This window comes from Agelaius tricolor, unplaced genomic scaffold (assembly GCF_023055355.1).
Source record: "Agelaius tricolor isolate 1412-34295 unplaced genomic scaffold, bAgeTri1.0.p SCAF_1, whole genome shotgun sequence".
Classification (NCBI taxonomy): Eukaryota; Metazoa; Chordata; class Aves; order Passeriformes; family Icteridae; genus Agelaius; species Agelaius tricolor.
The window spans coordinates 106,526,721-106,541,577 of record NW_027269261.1 but is presented as its reverse complement, the minus strand read 5'-3'; the positions used below and the strand labels follow the sequence as shown (position 1 = coordinate 106,541,577).

Here is a 14,857-nt window from a genome sequence, read left to right as displayed (position 1 = left end):
GTTGTTATTCTGTTATATGTCTGTTAGATATGAAAAAGGGGATGGGGAGAAGGAAATGCAAAATAACACTGTGCAGATTTGAAAACAAGCAGGCTGGATGCAGTGTCTCAAGAGACAGGCACTTGCTCAAAGTTGTCAGATTTGATTAAGGGAGCTTTTGGCATCAATCAGACCTGACAGTAGTATATCAGAGGTTAGTAAAACTATAATTGCTGAACTGATTAACAGCAAAGAGGAAAAAAGGGTAATGCTTTGGATCAAACTCCTTTAAAATATTTAGATCATTATTTAAACTTGAAGTCTGAGTAGCTAATTATATATCTTACACTATAAGAGATGAATTTCACAAAATCATGCAAACTGTTCTTCCTCGCTATGGTTTTTAAAATATGGTTTGTACTGACTTTAAACAGACTATTTTATCATGGGAAAAAAGAATACAGAGAGCAGGGGCTCATATCCTATTACTCAGTGCAACTATTGTGATTCTAATATACATTGTTTTCTGTAGTTTCATCTCAGACTAATGTAACTACTCCGCATGTAAACGACTCCATATTCTTTTACTAAGACTATAAAAAACGTAAGGTAAGGGCTTTCACATCAACAACAAAAGGAAATTACTAGTCATATTGTTTTATCCAGGTTTTTTTTACTGTGTCAGAGTCTGTTGTATTGAGGTCTAAAAGTAATACTGGAACTCCTAAATGAATTTTGCAGTCTCTGGGACATCCAGGATTGTGCTGAAAGCATAAAATTTTAAATCTTCGCATACAAACTTAAATCTCTTAGACATAATTATGAAACTGAGTATGCAACAAATAAAGTAATACTAAAAAAATCAATTCAACAGAACCTGTCATAAGTATCTTGCTCTGCTAAGTCAATGTGCTGGTACATTGTCAATCAGTTGCCTTTTCATTAAGTGGAATAGCTGGGTTCTGTAAAGGATTGAAACCATTGTGCATTCCAAGGACTCATTATAAAATAAAACATGCTGAACAGAGTTATGTTGCTTCAGTTAAAAAGTCATTGGATATTCTGAGTTCTGAGTGACAGCTGTTACAATCCCTTGTTGAATTCTGTTGTTGATTGACAATTGCTGTTAGCTTTGGTGACTTACTAATTGCTTCTAATGTGCATCAATATAATGCACCTCTTTTGTAAGTCTTCCTAGCATGATGAACTCAAGTCTTTTATGTTAATACTTCTTGTAAGGGTGGCCCTATTATCAAATGTTTCTAAGATGCATATAAATATATAAATCTTTATTTGTGTATATATGGTCACATATTGACCTTACTTTAGACCACAAATACATGTTCAGATTTGTTAGAACATCCTCTGTTCAACTAAATGGGCATACTGCTCATCTGCATATCTTTGTATGGTAAGGAATCTGCTTTACTAGAAACATAATTCTGTTTTAACTGTGTTAAACGCATCATCAGATGGTTGTTTCTGATCTATGAAGAGCAAAATACTTGCATTCATTATTTATTACTTCCTACCTCAGATTCTTGTTTTGAATTGCTGCCCTCTGCTTTATTTTCTGTATGTTTATTCGGCTCCCTGCCTGAGCTCCAGCTCACATGAGGTTTTTTAAATGCTTGAATAAATCACAGAGTAAGAATGCAATAAAAGAGGAATAAAACCAGCATTATGAAAATGACTTGCAGGTTGCTGCTCTTGTAACATGTTTTGATGGAGTTTTACCTCAAAGAGTGCCAAACTGGTAATGAGTCCCTCATGGGGTATGATATCAGCTATCTAATATTAAAAATTGTGAGAAACTCCAAAGTATCACTTATTAGAAGGGAAACATTTTCAAATTTATGAAGCCCCAGAATAGCAGCTCTGCCTACAGAATTGCAGAATATGCTGCATTCCAATGAGTGTCTGCTCTGTGTGTAGTTGTGTGCAGTTTTACGTGTCTTCATTTTTGCAGAAGTTAAGATCTGGCAGTGAGTTCCCTGCCAGAACAAACCACCAAGATAAATAGTTACAGCATGAATTGAGTAAACTGTGTAGGTTGCCCATGCCCCCTTGCCAAAAAGCTGTCAGAAGATGAGGAGTGCTGGCTGTGACTGAGCAAAGCTTCCCCTAGGATGAGGTAAGGGGAAGTTGTAGATGTGTGTAAAGGAGCAGGAGCGTAGGGAACACCAGTAGCAAGGTGAAAACAATAAAGACAAGGAAGTTCTACTAACAGAAATCGACAGAAGTAGATCTTTGAGAAAGTGTCTTTGAATAGTAACAATAAAGCAGCAGTGGCTAGAGCAGAGTTCTTTATTGCTATCCATTCATGGTGAATCACTGTGCTGGAGACAAATTTACTGCAGGTGAGCATAGAAAGGGGCTGGTTCCATGCCTTCCAAAGCTATTAGATCATAGGGCTTGTATTTCATACCTATGCTATGTTTTTTCTTTACCTGTGTATACTAATGAATTGGGCCTTAAAATTGTTTCTTCTCCAGCATCATTGAGACACTTCAGAAAACAGTTCTGTTTGAAATTCCCCTACTTTGAATTATGCTTGATTTCATCACATTTAATTTTAGCAAGAGAATTCCTTCTAATCTGCAAGTGATAAAATTCTTCCCAGTTGCATCTAATCACTGTTGCATGCTGTTAAAAGGCAAAGTTCTGAAATACCTGGCAAGCATTTTCCAGTGCATAATAAATATTTCAGTTAATTCCAGGTTATATTTCAGCTGTTTCTGTCTCTGCCTCCCCTTAGTTTTGGCTGTCATATCTTTAATGAGACTTTTTTGTGCTAATAACAAAGTGAGTAACTCCAGCATCATTGGTCACTGAGCAGGAGGAGCACAGGAGGAAGCCTTTAGAGAACAGATGCTCACATAGCTGCAGGCATCAGGGTGGTTTTTTGTGTAATAAGATTGTTTTCTTTTTTCTTTCCTAAGGATACTGTTATATTGAGAGTTACTTAATAGAAAGTGGGAAAGGTAAAAATAAATGTTAGTGCAAAATGAATAAGAAGGGGCTGTTAAGAGGATAAAGCAAATAAAGGATGAAATTACAGTAGAAACTTGAATTTCTTGCAGATTTAATCCATGTATTGAGAAGCAATATTGTGAACTTCCCAGAGAAATATAAAATAAATTAAATGTTTGCTGTTTATTTATCAGAATTTTGATGATTTCAAAGAGGAAATAGGGCTTTTATTTAGGTATCTTAAATATGAAAATATCTCTGTTGTGCTGCAGGTGTGAGATGGCATATGGTTATGATGTTTCTGGATCTTGATCCAGCTTAGGGAAGATAATTTCATTTTGGAACCTTCCCATAACATACAACCTTTATTATTGTGGTCACTTGGCATCCAGAATATTTCCTGATGCAAAGGCCTCTGGATTTGTTAATGAGTTCATTCTACAGTTTCTTTCTAGAAAGAATAATAGATTCTAATGCTCAGCATGTATGATAATATGAATTCAACCTTATATGTCAAATGTATGAAAGTGTGTGTGGTACTACTCTATTCTATGTTTTCACTGTTTTGATATGATAAAGGAACCCATATTTCCATCTTGTGCAAAGTAAAAGCAGTGTAATGCTGCTGCTGCTCTGTTTTCAGCATGGCATCAGGCAGGCTTATTTTTGTAATGGTGCTGATACTCAGAATGCCCAGTCTCATTACAAGGTTCTTTTCTACTTTTTATGTTACAGAAATCTGTGTAACCACATAATTAACTAAGCATCCTCAAGCATAGGGCATGGGGCTTTTTCCCACCATCCTAGTTGATGTTTAAGCTGAGATCTGAGTCAACCAGTACTTTATACCTGGTTGGATGATTATTTAGCACATAGGAAGAGTGATCCAAGCATTTTCTGATTGTTTTATGGCAACTAGAGTAGTCAAGAAATTGGGCATGAGGTAGGGTGTGCATCTGAGTTTAGATTTTTCGTTGTGTATATGAAAGGGATGACAGGTCAGATGAGTGACAGACAAAGGCTGAAATGGCTAAAAACTGTTCTTAAAAATGGTCTTGAAGAACTTATAAGCAGTGAATTTTGTAGTATGGCATGCTATAACTAAGTTTTTGATGTAGTTTGTTCTGAAATCTTTACATATGTGGTTTGGACCTGTGGGAGTGTAAATTTGAGGGAATTAACAATAGTTTTTCTAGGCTCAGAGTGAGTGTCCTAATTATTCAAGCAGAAAACAGATACTAGTCATGGGCAAAATGTATTTGGTAGAACTTAAAAGTAGCAAAGAAATTAAAATAATTGAGAGTAAGTTATTGAAAACATAAACTTTCCAGGTTGTGCCAACTGCTAGAAATGAATGTTGGCCCCATAGAAATAATTGGAAGATCATTTGATTTTAGTAGGACAATAACCCTTTTCAGATTAAGAAAACCCCCAAAACAATGACAAATCCCAGTATTTTCAACATGTTGATCTTCTGAAACTGTGGTGAAAATGTAACTTCCTTTTGCCATGAAATCTGGCTTCACAGGAGACTGAAGAGAAGCTAACAAAAATAATTGGCAAATCATGCAATTGTAGAAAAATGCATTTTCACCATCTCTTGAAATCTTATAAATTGGTGTTGAAGTTATCAGTTAGTGTTGTCCCTTTTGACATAATTTTTCAAAGTGAAATAATTAAAACTTTTTGTTTGAGATCTTACCTGAAAATTATGTAAAGCCATCTAGGGTTATGTTAGATAACCGCAAAGCTAAATGACATAATTTTGAGTTGAAATACTTGGATTATTTCTTTTAAACAGGTAAGTCCTTTGGTGTAATAGTGAAATTGAGTGGGAATGCTCACTTAAGACTGGAGACTTTGTAAAAAGCCCATGTTTCCCTAACAGAAAAAGTCAGTGTAGAAGAACAAATGATAATCATAAATACATTGGCAAAAGAGAAGTGTGTGTGCGTAGAGAACCTTAACACGACAGTAAGAATATTGACAGTTAACCCATTTCTATTCAGCCATATCCTAATACAAAAGCCAGATTGAAATATCTTGCATGAGTTGCAGTTCATTAAACAAATGTGACACTTTATTTTCTAGCTATTTCAGTACTGAAAAAGGTGAAGTGGTGAGATAGCAATATAAATGAACACACTTATCAGTGTGCTGAGAACTCAAGTCCATGTAAAAGAAAAAAATATTTAAAAGATTTTTTAATATTTGGTTTCTGTGTCCTTCTCTTGCCCCCAAACAAAAAGCAGAATCCACTTCCTGAATCTGAGTTTTGTTTTCTAAACTTAAAGGATAATATCTATTGTCTCTGAAAATTAATTATAAAAAGAAATGCCACTACTGCATTTAAAACTAATAATGAGATGACTCATAATGCTGTCTTATATTTTAATTGAAAAAATAATCTTTGTTAGTGTTTGCTCATAGCAATTTCTTTTAGCTGATATTTTTAAATAACATTTTATATATTTGAATTGAATTTATAATTTGCAACTACAAAGCTTATCTGTTTGGGTGGGTTTTTTTGAGAATTTCTTCCCCAACTGTTATTTCTGTCTGAAAAATAAATGTAATATTCTCTAGCAAAACATTCTCTGGAGATCTCTTTTCTTACTTGATATACTGCCTCATTTGGTATAGCTTTTAATTCAGGTCATTGCTTTGCATACATTGCTATTTTAAAATAAGATCAAAGTAAAACACCATTATAACGGATATTTAGTCATCACTCAGAAACAGAAGAATTAATGATACAATTTTAAATATGTGTCCTGATAACATGACTGACATTAAAAAAAAAAAGCTGTGATCTGAATGTTGTCAATTTAGATTTAACAAATTAGCTAAGTAGCTTGCATTTGTAGTATTTCACACCTTAAAGCCTTAATATGCATTGCTAAATATATTTCCTCACTGTTTGCTAATTAATGTTCTGTGGAAGTACAGCTGCTAATATTTCGTGGTTGATATGGCTCATTTTAAAGTGCTAACAGCTGCATCTGTAGTAGTGTTACATTTCAGTTCATAAGTTATGGACATACATTTTTACACCTACTATTTTGTACAAGCATTTGAAAAATCTCTATTTGCTAACAAAATGCACCCAGTAATATTTAAACAAACCATGAAAATATCCCCCCGGATACCACCACTCTCTGAGATAATAGTGACTCAGTGAGTCTTTCATGTGTAAAGTTTTAAATGTTGCAGGAAATGAACATCTTTTTAATATCACAAAGTGTCTTCAGGAGTGGCTCTTGGTAATTAGTAAAGACTAATATATTCTGATGGTAAAATAATTGGACTGGAACAATATTGTGTTGGGAAGTGCAGGGAAAAATATTTTTCTGAGGGGAATAAATAAATACTATCAGAATATCTTGCGGGAGAAGACTAAGAGAATAAAAAGTATTCATAAATGTGTTTTGTAAGAAAGATTTTTTTTTAATATTTTGAAAGAAACATCAGCACAAGCAATCCAGGAGGGTCCTGGAGTGCTCTGATGAGAACTTCTCCCTGCGTAGATAGGACGTGGAGGAGAGGTGCTTTGCTGTACCTCATAAAGAAGGAGGAACTTGTTTGAGGTGTCAAAATTGAAGACAGACTTGACATAGCAACAATGAGATGTTGGAGTTCAGCATCCTGAGGAGGAGGAGGAGGAGGAACAGGTCAGAAAGGAAGCTCACAACCCTGGGCTTCAGGAGAGTAGAGTTTGGCCACTTCAGAGATCTGCTTGGAAAAGTCCCATGTGGTAAGGTCCTGGAGGGAAGAGAGAGCTCAAGAAACCAAGAAAGCTGGTTAATATTCTTGCAAGTTCAAGACCCATCCCAGTGAATAGGAACTTGGGCAAAAATGAATTAATAGGAGCTTGGCCTGCAGGAATGAACAAGTTGTTCATACACAAAGATGAAACCTACATACAGGGAGTGAGAGCAAGGACATGTAGTCTGGGAAGAATACAGGGACATTGTCTGACCATCCAGGATTGAAGTTAGGAAAGCTGAAGTCCAGACAGAATCTGCTTGTGAGTCAAAGAAAACAAGATAGGCAACAAAAGGAAGACTAAGGACAATCTGGGCCCATTGCTGAATGAGACAGGGGGCCTCTGAATGGCACAGGACACACAAGAGGCTGAGTAATGCATGTCTCCTTTGCACAGTCTTTACCAGCAAGGCCAGCCTTCAGGAATCCTGAATTCCACCAACTGGGGGAAAGTAAAGTGTACCCTTGGTGGAAGAAGATCAGGTCTTAAGAGAACAGGGGACAAATATGTCCATAGTCTGATTGATTTGCATCCACAAGTGCTGAGGAAGCTGGCTCTTGTCACTGCAGTGTCACTCTTGATAATCTTTGATCAGCCATTGTAACTGGGAGAAGGGACCAAAGATTGGAGAAAGGCAAATGTCACTCCTGTCTTCAACAAGGGCAAGAAGTAGGACCCATGGAATGCCTGGCTGGTCAGCCTCATATGGGAAAGTGATGGAACAGCTAATCTTAAAACAGTTTCCAGGTACATGACAGACAAGAAAATCCTATCATGAATAGAGTGCTTGACTTCAGCAAGGGGAAGTCATGCTTGGCCTGCTTGATAAGTTTCTATCAAGAAGTGTCTGACTGGGTAGACGTGAGAAAAGCTGTGTATATTGTCTACCTAGGTTTCAGTAAAGCTGTCGATAGTGTTTTCTGTAGGATCCTCATAAAGAAGCTTGTTGATGTGTGGGTTGACTGAGCAGACAGTGAGGAGAGGCTGATATTCCAGAGGACTGTGCTGTCAAAGAGAGGGACATTGACAGGCTGGAGAAATGGCCTGACATATCTACATGAAACAATGAAGTTTGGAAATTACCATATCCAGGACTGGTGGAAGTTGTTCAGTCTGTTTTATCAGTGCAAGGATTAAGATATCCAAAGGTACAACTTGAAAGTATGCCTTAGGGAGGAAGCATTTCATGGGCAACTGGGAACTATCAGGTCAAGCTTAGGTATGAGGGGAGGGTCTTAGTTGTTTACTGTGCTATGAAGAAGGGTAGAAATATTTTATCACAGATTATTTTAGTGACACACAATCATTGAGTGATTATATAAGTAGTTCCTTCTGGATAGCTGTTTCAATGTTTTCATGTGGAAAATGTATACAAATGGGGCACAGCTTGAAGTTATTAGTTGATATTTCCATATAGTTTTTCATACTGAATTCTACTAATGGCCATCCAACAATGTAGCTGCAGCAAACTGTCTCATATATAAAATGGGGAAAACTTAAGATAACTTCAAGTTCTACATTGCATTTACTCTGCTGTATGTTAAATTACTATATTTTTGTAAATTTGCATATGCTTAATATTTCTTTTTTTTTTCCCCACTCCACTAGATGCTTGTGACTACTCCAGAGAAATGGGATGTAGTGACAAGGAAAAGTGTTGGTGATGTAGCCCTCTCTCAGCTGGTAAAACTCTTGATTCTTGATGAAGTTCATCTACTGCATGAAGACAGAGGACCAGTACTCGAAAGTATAGTAGCACGTACTTTACGGCAGGTAAGAGTAAAAAAAGTCTTCAAAATAATTTTGTTTTGGTCAAGAATAGATAGATGTTGCTGTAAAAAGTAACATGCTTAGACAATTAAATAGAAATGCTTAGGCAGTTTACAATTTATTTTATAGCTGTTCTGTTTTAAAGCTGTGTATGAAGAATATGGATTTTTTTTTGTCTTCTACTTTTCTTTCTGTATTATATCAACTATCAGATACCTAAGATGCATAATTTATTACAGTTCTGTTCCTTATAATTTATTTGCCTAATTTATTCTACTGTACAAGTAACAAGAAAATTAAACATTTTTAAGCAAATAATAATCAGGCTAATGTTTTAACACAATCAGAATTGAAATTATTTTCTTGCCAGGAATGCTTATTTTCAATTAGCAGTTTTCCTAGTAGAATTTCTTTTTTTTTGTTTTAATTAAGAATAGTGTCTTAAATCTAGGTAAAACTTTCAGCACTGCTAGAAAAATACTACATAATTTTTAGTCTAGCATTAATGGTCCTTTTGTTTTTCCCTATGATTTAGTGATATTTTCTAAATACCAAGATTAGAAATGGAAAAAAGGAGAAAAGGGATTTTTTTCTTGAATCTTGTACAAAAGAAGAATTCAGAGTTAGGCAATAAATAAGGTTGGCCTCAATAGTGGCTATTGAGTTGGCCTCAATGTGCTTCTACAAGTAAAGTAAAATATGGAATTTGGAGATGAATAAAAAGGAAGGATTTTGGAAAAATAAATTATGGGAAGAGGGAGAATTGAGTGCATTTTTGTTGGTTTTTTTTTAATGAAGAGCAAAGCTCTATCCATACAAGTAACCTGTAGCAAATTAAAATGAAATGGGTGTTTTTATGGCTCTGTTTGTAGCATATTAAATATTTAAAGCATTTTAGCTTTCAAGATGCTTTTTTTCCTTGGTAAGGCTACACTAACCTTGTTAAGGCTTTTTGAATCATCTGATTCCAACCCTGCTAAGAACAGAATGAAATTAATGTCTGCTCTAATGTGGTACAGCAAGTGTAAAGTTCCTGTGTAAAGAACAATATAAGTAACAATTCTTTAGAAGAAAGTTCAGAGTACCTCAAAGGTGCTAAACTTGAGCTGTTTGATGTTGTATTTTCTTTCTTAAATGGTTTTGATAACCTTGTTTTTCCTTAGATGTCTTTATAGTAAACCATCTCAGATTTTTGCAGTGACCATGATAATCATTTTCTTCATGTCAGATTGCAAGATTTATTCATTTCTTACTGTGAAATTTTGTGAGACTTGTAAGATAGGCTTCAGCTGTCCGAAATAGATGTTGAGAGCCATTTTATCCGTCCTACATTACTCAGCTTGGCATTCCATTTCTGCTTTGTTTGGACACAAATCTCCCTTATATCCTTCCCTTTTGTGTCTGTCAAGCCTGTGTAGGTAACTTAGGGAACATAAAATCTGAGGCAATTATGTTTTGGGTACTGAATCCTATCTTTAGTGCATTTAATGTAAAACAGCAGTATCTTGCTTCAGCACTCATTTACAAAAATAGCTCTTTTAAAAAAGGGTGTTTTAATCTCCTAGGATTTCAAGGTTTGTTTTACCTACTGAGTTGGAATTCAATTCATCTGGAGCTGAAGCTACCCAGTTGTAACCCTTCCTTAAGGGAAACAGTTGGGAAATAAAGCAATATACAAGTTTTGAAACTGACCATCTCACCACCTTAATTATTCTAATTTGATAAGAAAGACAGTAACAGAGACCCATATGTATCTTTACAAGTAGGTAGCTTAAGAGAGGGAAAATTTACAGTATAAAGGTACACTGAAAAAACTCACAGTTAGAAAGAAAGTAAAATTACTTTTAGAATTTTTTGGAATTCTGCTGTAGGAAACAATCGCTGACAAAAATATTTCAAATGGCAAGCTTCCCAGAGAGCCCAGGGACAAAGAAACAGGAGATGTTTTGTAAAGTTGTTTTGTTTTTTTAATATGAAAACAAATAATAAGAGGATTACTTTTTAAAATTACACTGAAATATTATACTTCAGCATCTGAGCTTGCAGGCATAGTTCTATGAAGTTTGCAGTATACATCCACAGCTATGAAGTTACTGGAACTTTTTTGCAGTCAATAAAGAAAGATCACATAATGTATCTGATTTCAGAAGAATCTTCCTGGAATTTAGTGAAAATGCTGTTATATATGCTCAAAGTGTAAAAAAAATCACACCTAATGTTTTAATATTACTTTGTGAGGAAAAGAAATATATTGTTGCATTTTCTTGGTTTTGTTCCTTGCCCATAATTCCATTTTATGTATTTTGATAGAAATTCATAAATGCGCCTGGAGCATGAAAAAAAGCCAGGATATTTAGCCCATCCCTGGAGAATGTCCCTCTGTCTTCAGTGATTTCAATCTCCTCTCCAACCTTCCTGAAAGTAGCTATAGGACTTACTTTTCATTGATATCTATAGAAATATCATACTTCTTCAGTATTCATGCACACAGGAAGTAAGAGTAATTGTTCACTTCTTGAAAAACAAAAAGTACCCCAAGGACAATATTAATCTGAAATGTCCTTATGTCAACTACAGCACTGTTATAATTGCTGAAATCAATTACCTGATTTGTATACTGGTTTCAGACATCCAAAATATTGACTATTTTCTCTTCATTTGTAGTGGAGGGACAAGTAATTCAAAACAAAATCCATTGCAGAGCAGTAGTCACTAGATCAGAACTGGAGGCTGTAGTAACTGAGATCTATTCTGGTAAATATCATTGACATTTTCCCACTTTCTGTACCGTCACTTTTGGCTCCTGCAGGAGACAGTGCATTCAAACAGTATAATTTTTGATCTGACCTGGAACAGTCATTTCTTTTATCACTTCTAGAACAGAACCATGATAAATTTCTTGAATACTACTTCAGCCTTTTCCATAAATCACTAATAACAACTCTAATAATGCATGTACCTGTAGTTCCATCTGAATCATACTTCCCTAGCTTGTATATGAGACAATGTCATGATTGCTGTGCAGGTCAGGATGTACAGTGTAGTGCCTTTTACCTTTTGTAGGGTTTGTTTTCCTGTCTTAGAGACAAAGCATCTCTCTTGTTTCGTTGGAGGTATGAGGGGTATTGTGATTAGATGGTGTACAACAGAAAAAAAAGACAGTGGATTGGGGTTTTGTCTTCTTAAGAATTAGTATTCAGCTAGATACTTGGGCCTACAACTGTGCCAGAAAAATATGTTTTGAGATCTGTATTGATATGAGGTAAAAATACAGCTATCCAAATGCATTCTTAAAGCAGGAATATCCTGATGCATTCACAGGTCTGTCCTAATTTGTACCTCAAAATACTTGAATGATTGATGTAGTTTCCCCCAGATGAACACTGAGTCACACCACTTACTGTAAGACTTTAACACGCTCATTTTAACTTATGGCATTTTTTAGAATTAGGTTTTATTTAAACCTGGAAGGAGTGTATATATTGGAATTGCTGACAGTTTTACTCATAGCAGAATGAAGGGCATATTTGTGCATGTTTGCACTTTTCAAATTTTAGAGAATGTTTTTGCAAGTGATTTAAATTGACTTTGCTAAACATTTTGGTGGGAAAATTGCTCTGAGCTCTGTTATATACTGTAGGTATAACATCAAACAACTTATTTGAATCCAATTTATAACTTTGATGTTTAAAGTTTTAGTCCAGAGCATAATGCAGATGTAAAACTGAAATGCTTAAACTTTTTAATCAAACTTTCCACACTACTGTAATATACCAAGGTTATTAGCTTGAAAGAAAAAAATTTACAATTTTTACAGGCCACAGAAGTATTTTGTTATAATTATTCAGAGATTTTGATTACTTCCTTGCTGCTTATGGGTATTTTTTCACAAAAAAACCATACTGAATACTACACTTGAGTTATACACAAGTTTTGATACCTGTTCTCAATATGTGAATGATAAATTTAATAAAAGAAAATCCATATTAAAAGCTTTCTCAGATTTTGGGATACCAAAGCTGCCATCTTAGACATACAAATATTGTTCTCAGAACTGTCTCATTTTTCAAGTTAGAGTTTCAGTTGCTTTATGTCTTTGTATTAGATCAACAAATTTAGTATAGATGTGCTAACACAGCAGTACAAGGAATAGAACAGATTCCTGGAATACATTGATGAGAAAGGCCTCCTCCTGGCAACAGAGGACTCCACAAGCAGAGGTGCTGTGCTGCACCTTTTACTCATCAAGAAAGGAGGAGTTTGTTGGGGAAGTGAAGATCAAAGGCAGCTTTGACTGCAGTGGTCACAACATGTGTGAGCTCTTCTTCCCCTGGAAATTCTCATGTTTCATTTCTGAGCTTTCTTTGCTCATGCTCCCCTATTTAAGGAGCTTTTCCTTTCAGTTGTAATGTAGTTTTCTTTGGTTTTTCTTTGCATTTTCAATATCTGTAGTGCCTTATTATTTCCTCTACCTAATGTATTTCTGTCCCTTTCGTTCACTCTTTTACCTCTTACTAGAGATCATTGGCAAACAAGTTCAGATGTCTTTCACTCAAAGCCAAATGTCTACTTGTTATCAAATTAGGAATTTTTATGTGCTTGGAATCCCATTCTTGGCTTTGATAATTTGATCAGTTTAAAAAAAAGGTCAAGATTGATAGCCAATGACATAAAACCAGCTGCTTAGATCTATCTTTTATGAAATGGTGGCCCACTGTAGTTCTTATAAGGGTCTGTTTGGGACTAGAATGACAGTGGCATTTCATTGGGTTCTTCAGTTCTCTCTGAAGTGACTTCTATTAGTCTTTTGTCTCTTTGATATTCCACATATAAACTAACCAAGTTACCTAGCATCTTTTAGTAAAGGATAAACCAAACAAGGTTACTGAAGCCTCCTGCAATAATTTTTCCACTTCAAACTATAGTGTTGCGAGGCCTCTTTTCACTAGACTTTCCTATATTCACGATTGTATTTGTAAAACATGTCAGCAGAACTGGATATAGATAAAACTTTTGTGTTAGTTTGGTTCTGGCAGATACAGAGGTAGAGGGATTCCCTTCAATTATACATTTCTATCGCTTTTATACCTTTAAGAACTGCATGTATTTAATTTGTTCACACATCTTCAGAGCTTGCATTCAGGTACTTGTTTGTTAAATCCTCAGACAAACCTCTTAATAGCTGCTGCAGGATTAGCTCATTGATGTAAGAATGTTTCCTGAGAACACTGTTTCATTTTGCAGCTATGCCATGTTATAGAATGAGCTAAGTGAAAAGAAATTTAGTTTGAATGGGGCTATCAGCCTAGATTTATCTGTATGGCTGAGACACACATCAGTTATATTAATTCTGCCAATCCCCTGCCTTTCTTGTTACTAACACTTTCTTGTTTTGTACTGCATATCATCAATAAAATTATTGAATAGAGTTGGGCTTAAAAAGCAATTAGAGGAATCCCTTTTTAATGGCTATTTTTCAATTATAATTTCTTTTAAAATCTGTCAGTTCATCAGCCTGTGATAAATTTAATACATGTTTTCTTGCTACTCTGTGATGCTATTTTTAGGCAGTATGTCGTGCAGCCGTATGTCTAAGGAGTCTTACATGAGTCTATCTTGTTATCTTTTGTTGTGTAAAAAAATTACTTTTTAAAAACTACTTTTTTGAAACAAAACCTAATCTCCATTGTTTAGAAAATGTTATGTATCAGACATTTTGATTAATCTTCAGAAGCTTTTCTCTTACTGTGCCTGGAAGGGATGTCAGGAAGTCATTCTGCATCTCAGTTTTTATTACTGATAGGTTACTGTTTTCCAGTTTAGTGACACACCTGTGGAGTTTAAAATGTAATAGTGATTGTCATACATTTTGTGGTCTTTCATATTATGGTAAAGCAGTGAAACTAATTTGTAGAAAGGTTCAGAGATATTTTTTGTTTCTTAGTTTAGGAAACAAAACAGTAAGCAGAGCATGAAAAGGCATTCTGTCAGTCAGGAAAAACTGACACTGTGCCAGGTATAGAAATCTCTTAATAGATGTATGCAAAATGTCATTTCTTAAGACAAAGTAATGCATACCTAATATTTAGCCGAGGGAGAATAATATGGCTTCTGATGGTGCTTTCTGTGTGGTTACATTTTTTCAGTACCTCTAGATTTTAAAGTATATTCTAAATGGAGGACTGAGATCACAGTATTTTCAGGGTTCATTGGATGCAGAGTAAAACTAATAAAATTACTTAACTAGATGGTTGCCTAGTAACAAATGCATTCTGTGCAGAGTGAGTTGTAGATAACGTCCTATATAGAATCTTCAAAACTGTATTAGTAATTGCATTTTTACTATGTACTTAGGTTTTGCAATTTCAC

The 14,857-nt window shown here is 35.0% G+C and overlaps 1 protein-coding gene across 1 annotated transcript in view; it reads left to right on the top strand.

The window, feature by feature from the left end:
* The window catches only part of ASCC3 (activating signal cointegrator 1 complex subunit 3), a 250,900-nt gene that overhangs the window by 84,373 nt on the left and 151,670 nt on the right, over positions 1 to 14,857 (top strand). The window contains exon 11 of the mRNA XM_071446475.1: positions 8,327 to 8,491. Within this exon, the coding sequence (XP_071302576.1) occupies positions 8,327 to 8,491 (165 nt within the window). The remainder of the gene's footprint in view (positions 1 to 8,326; positions 8,492 to 14,857) is intronic.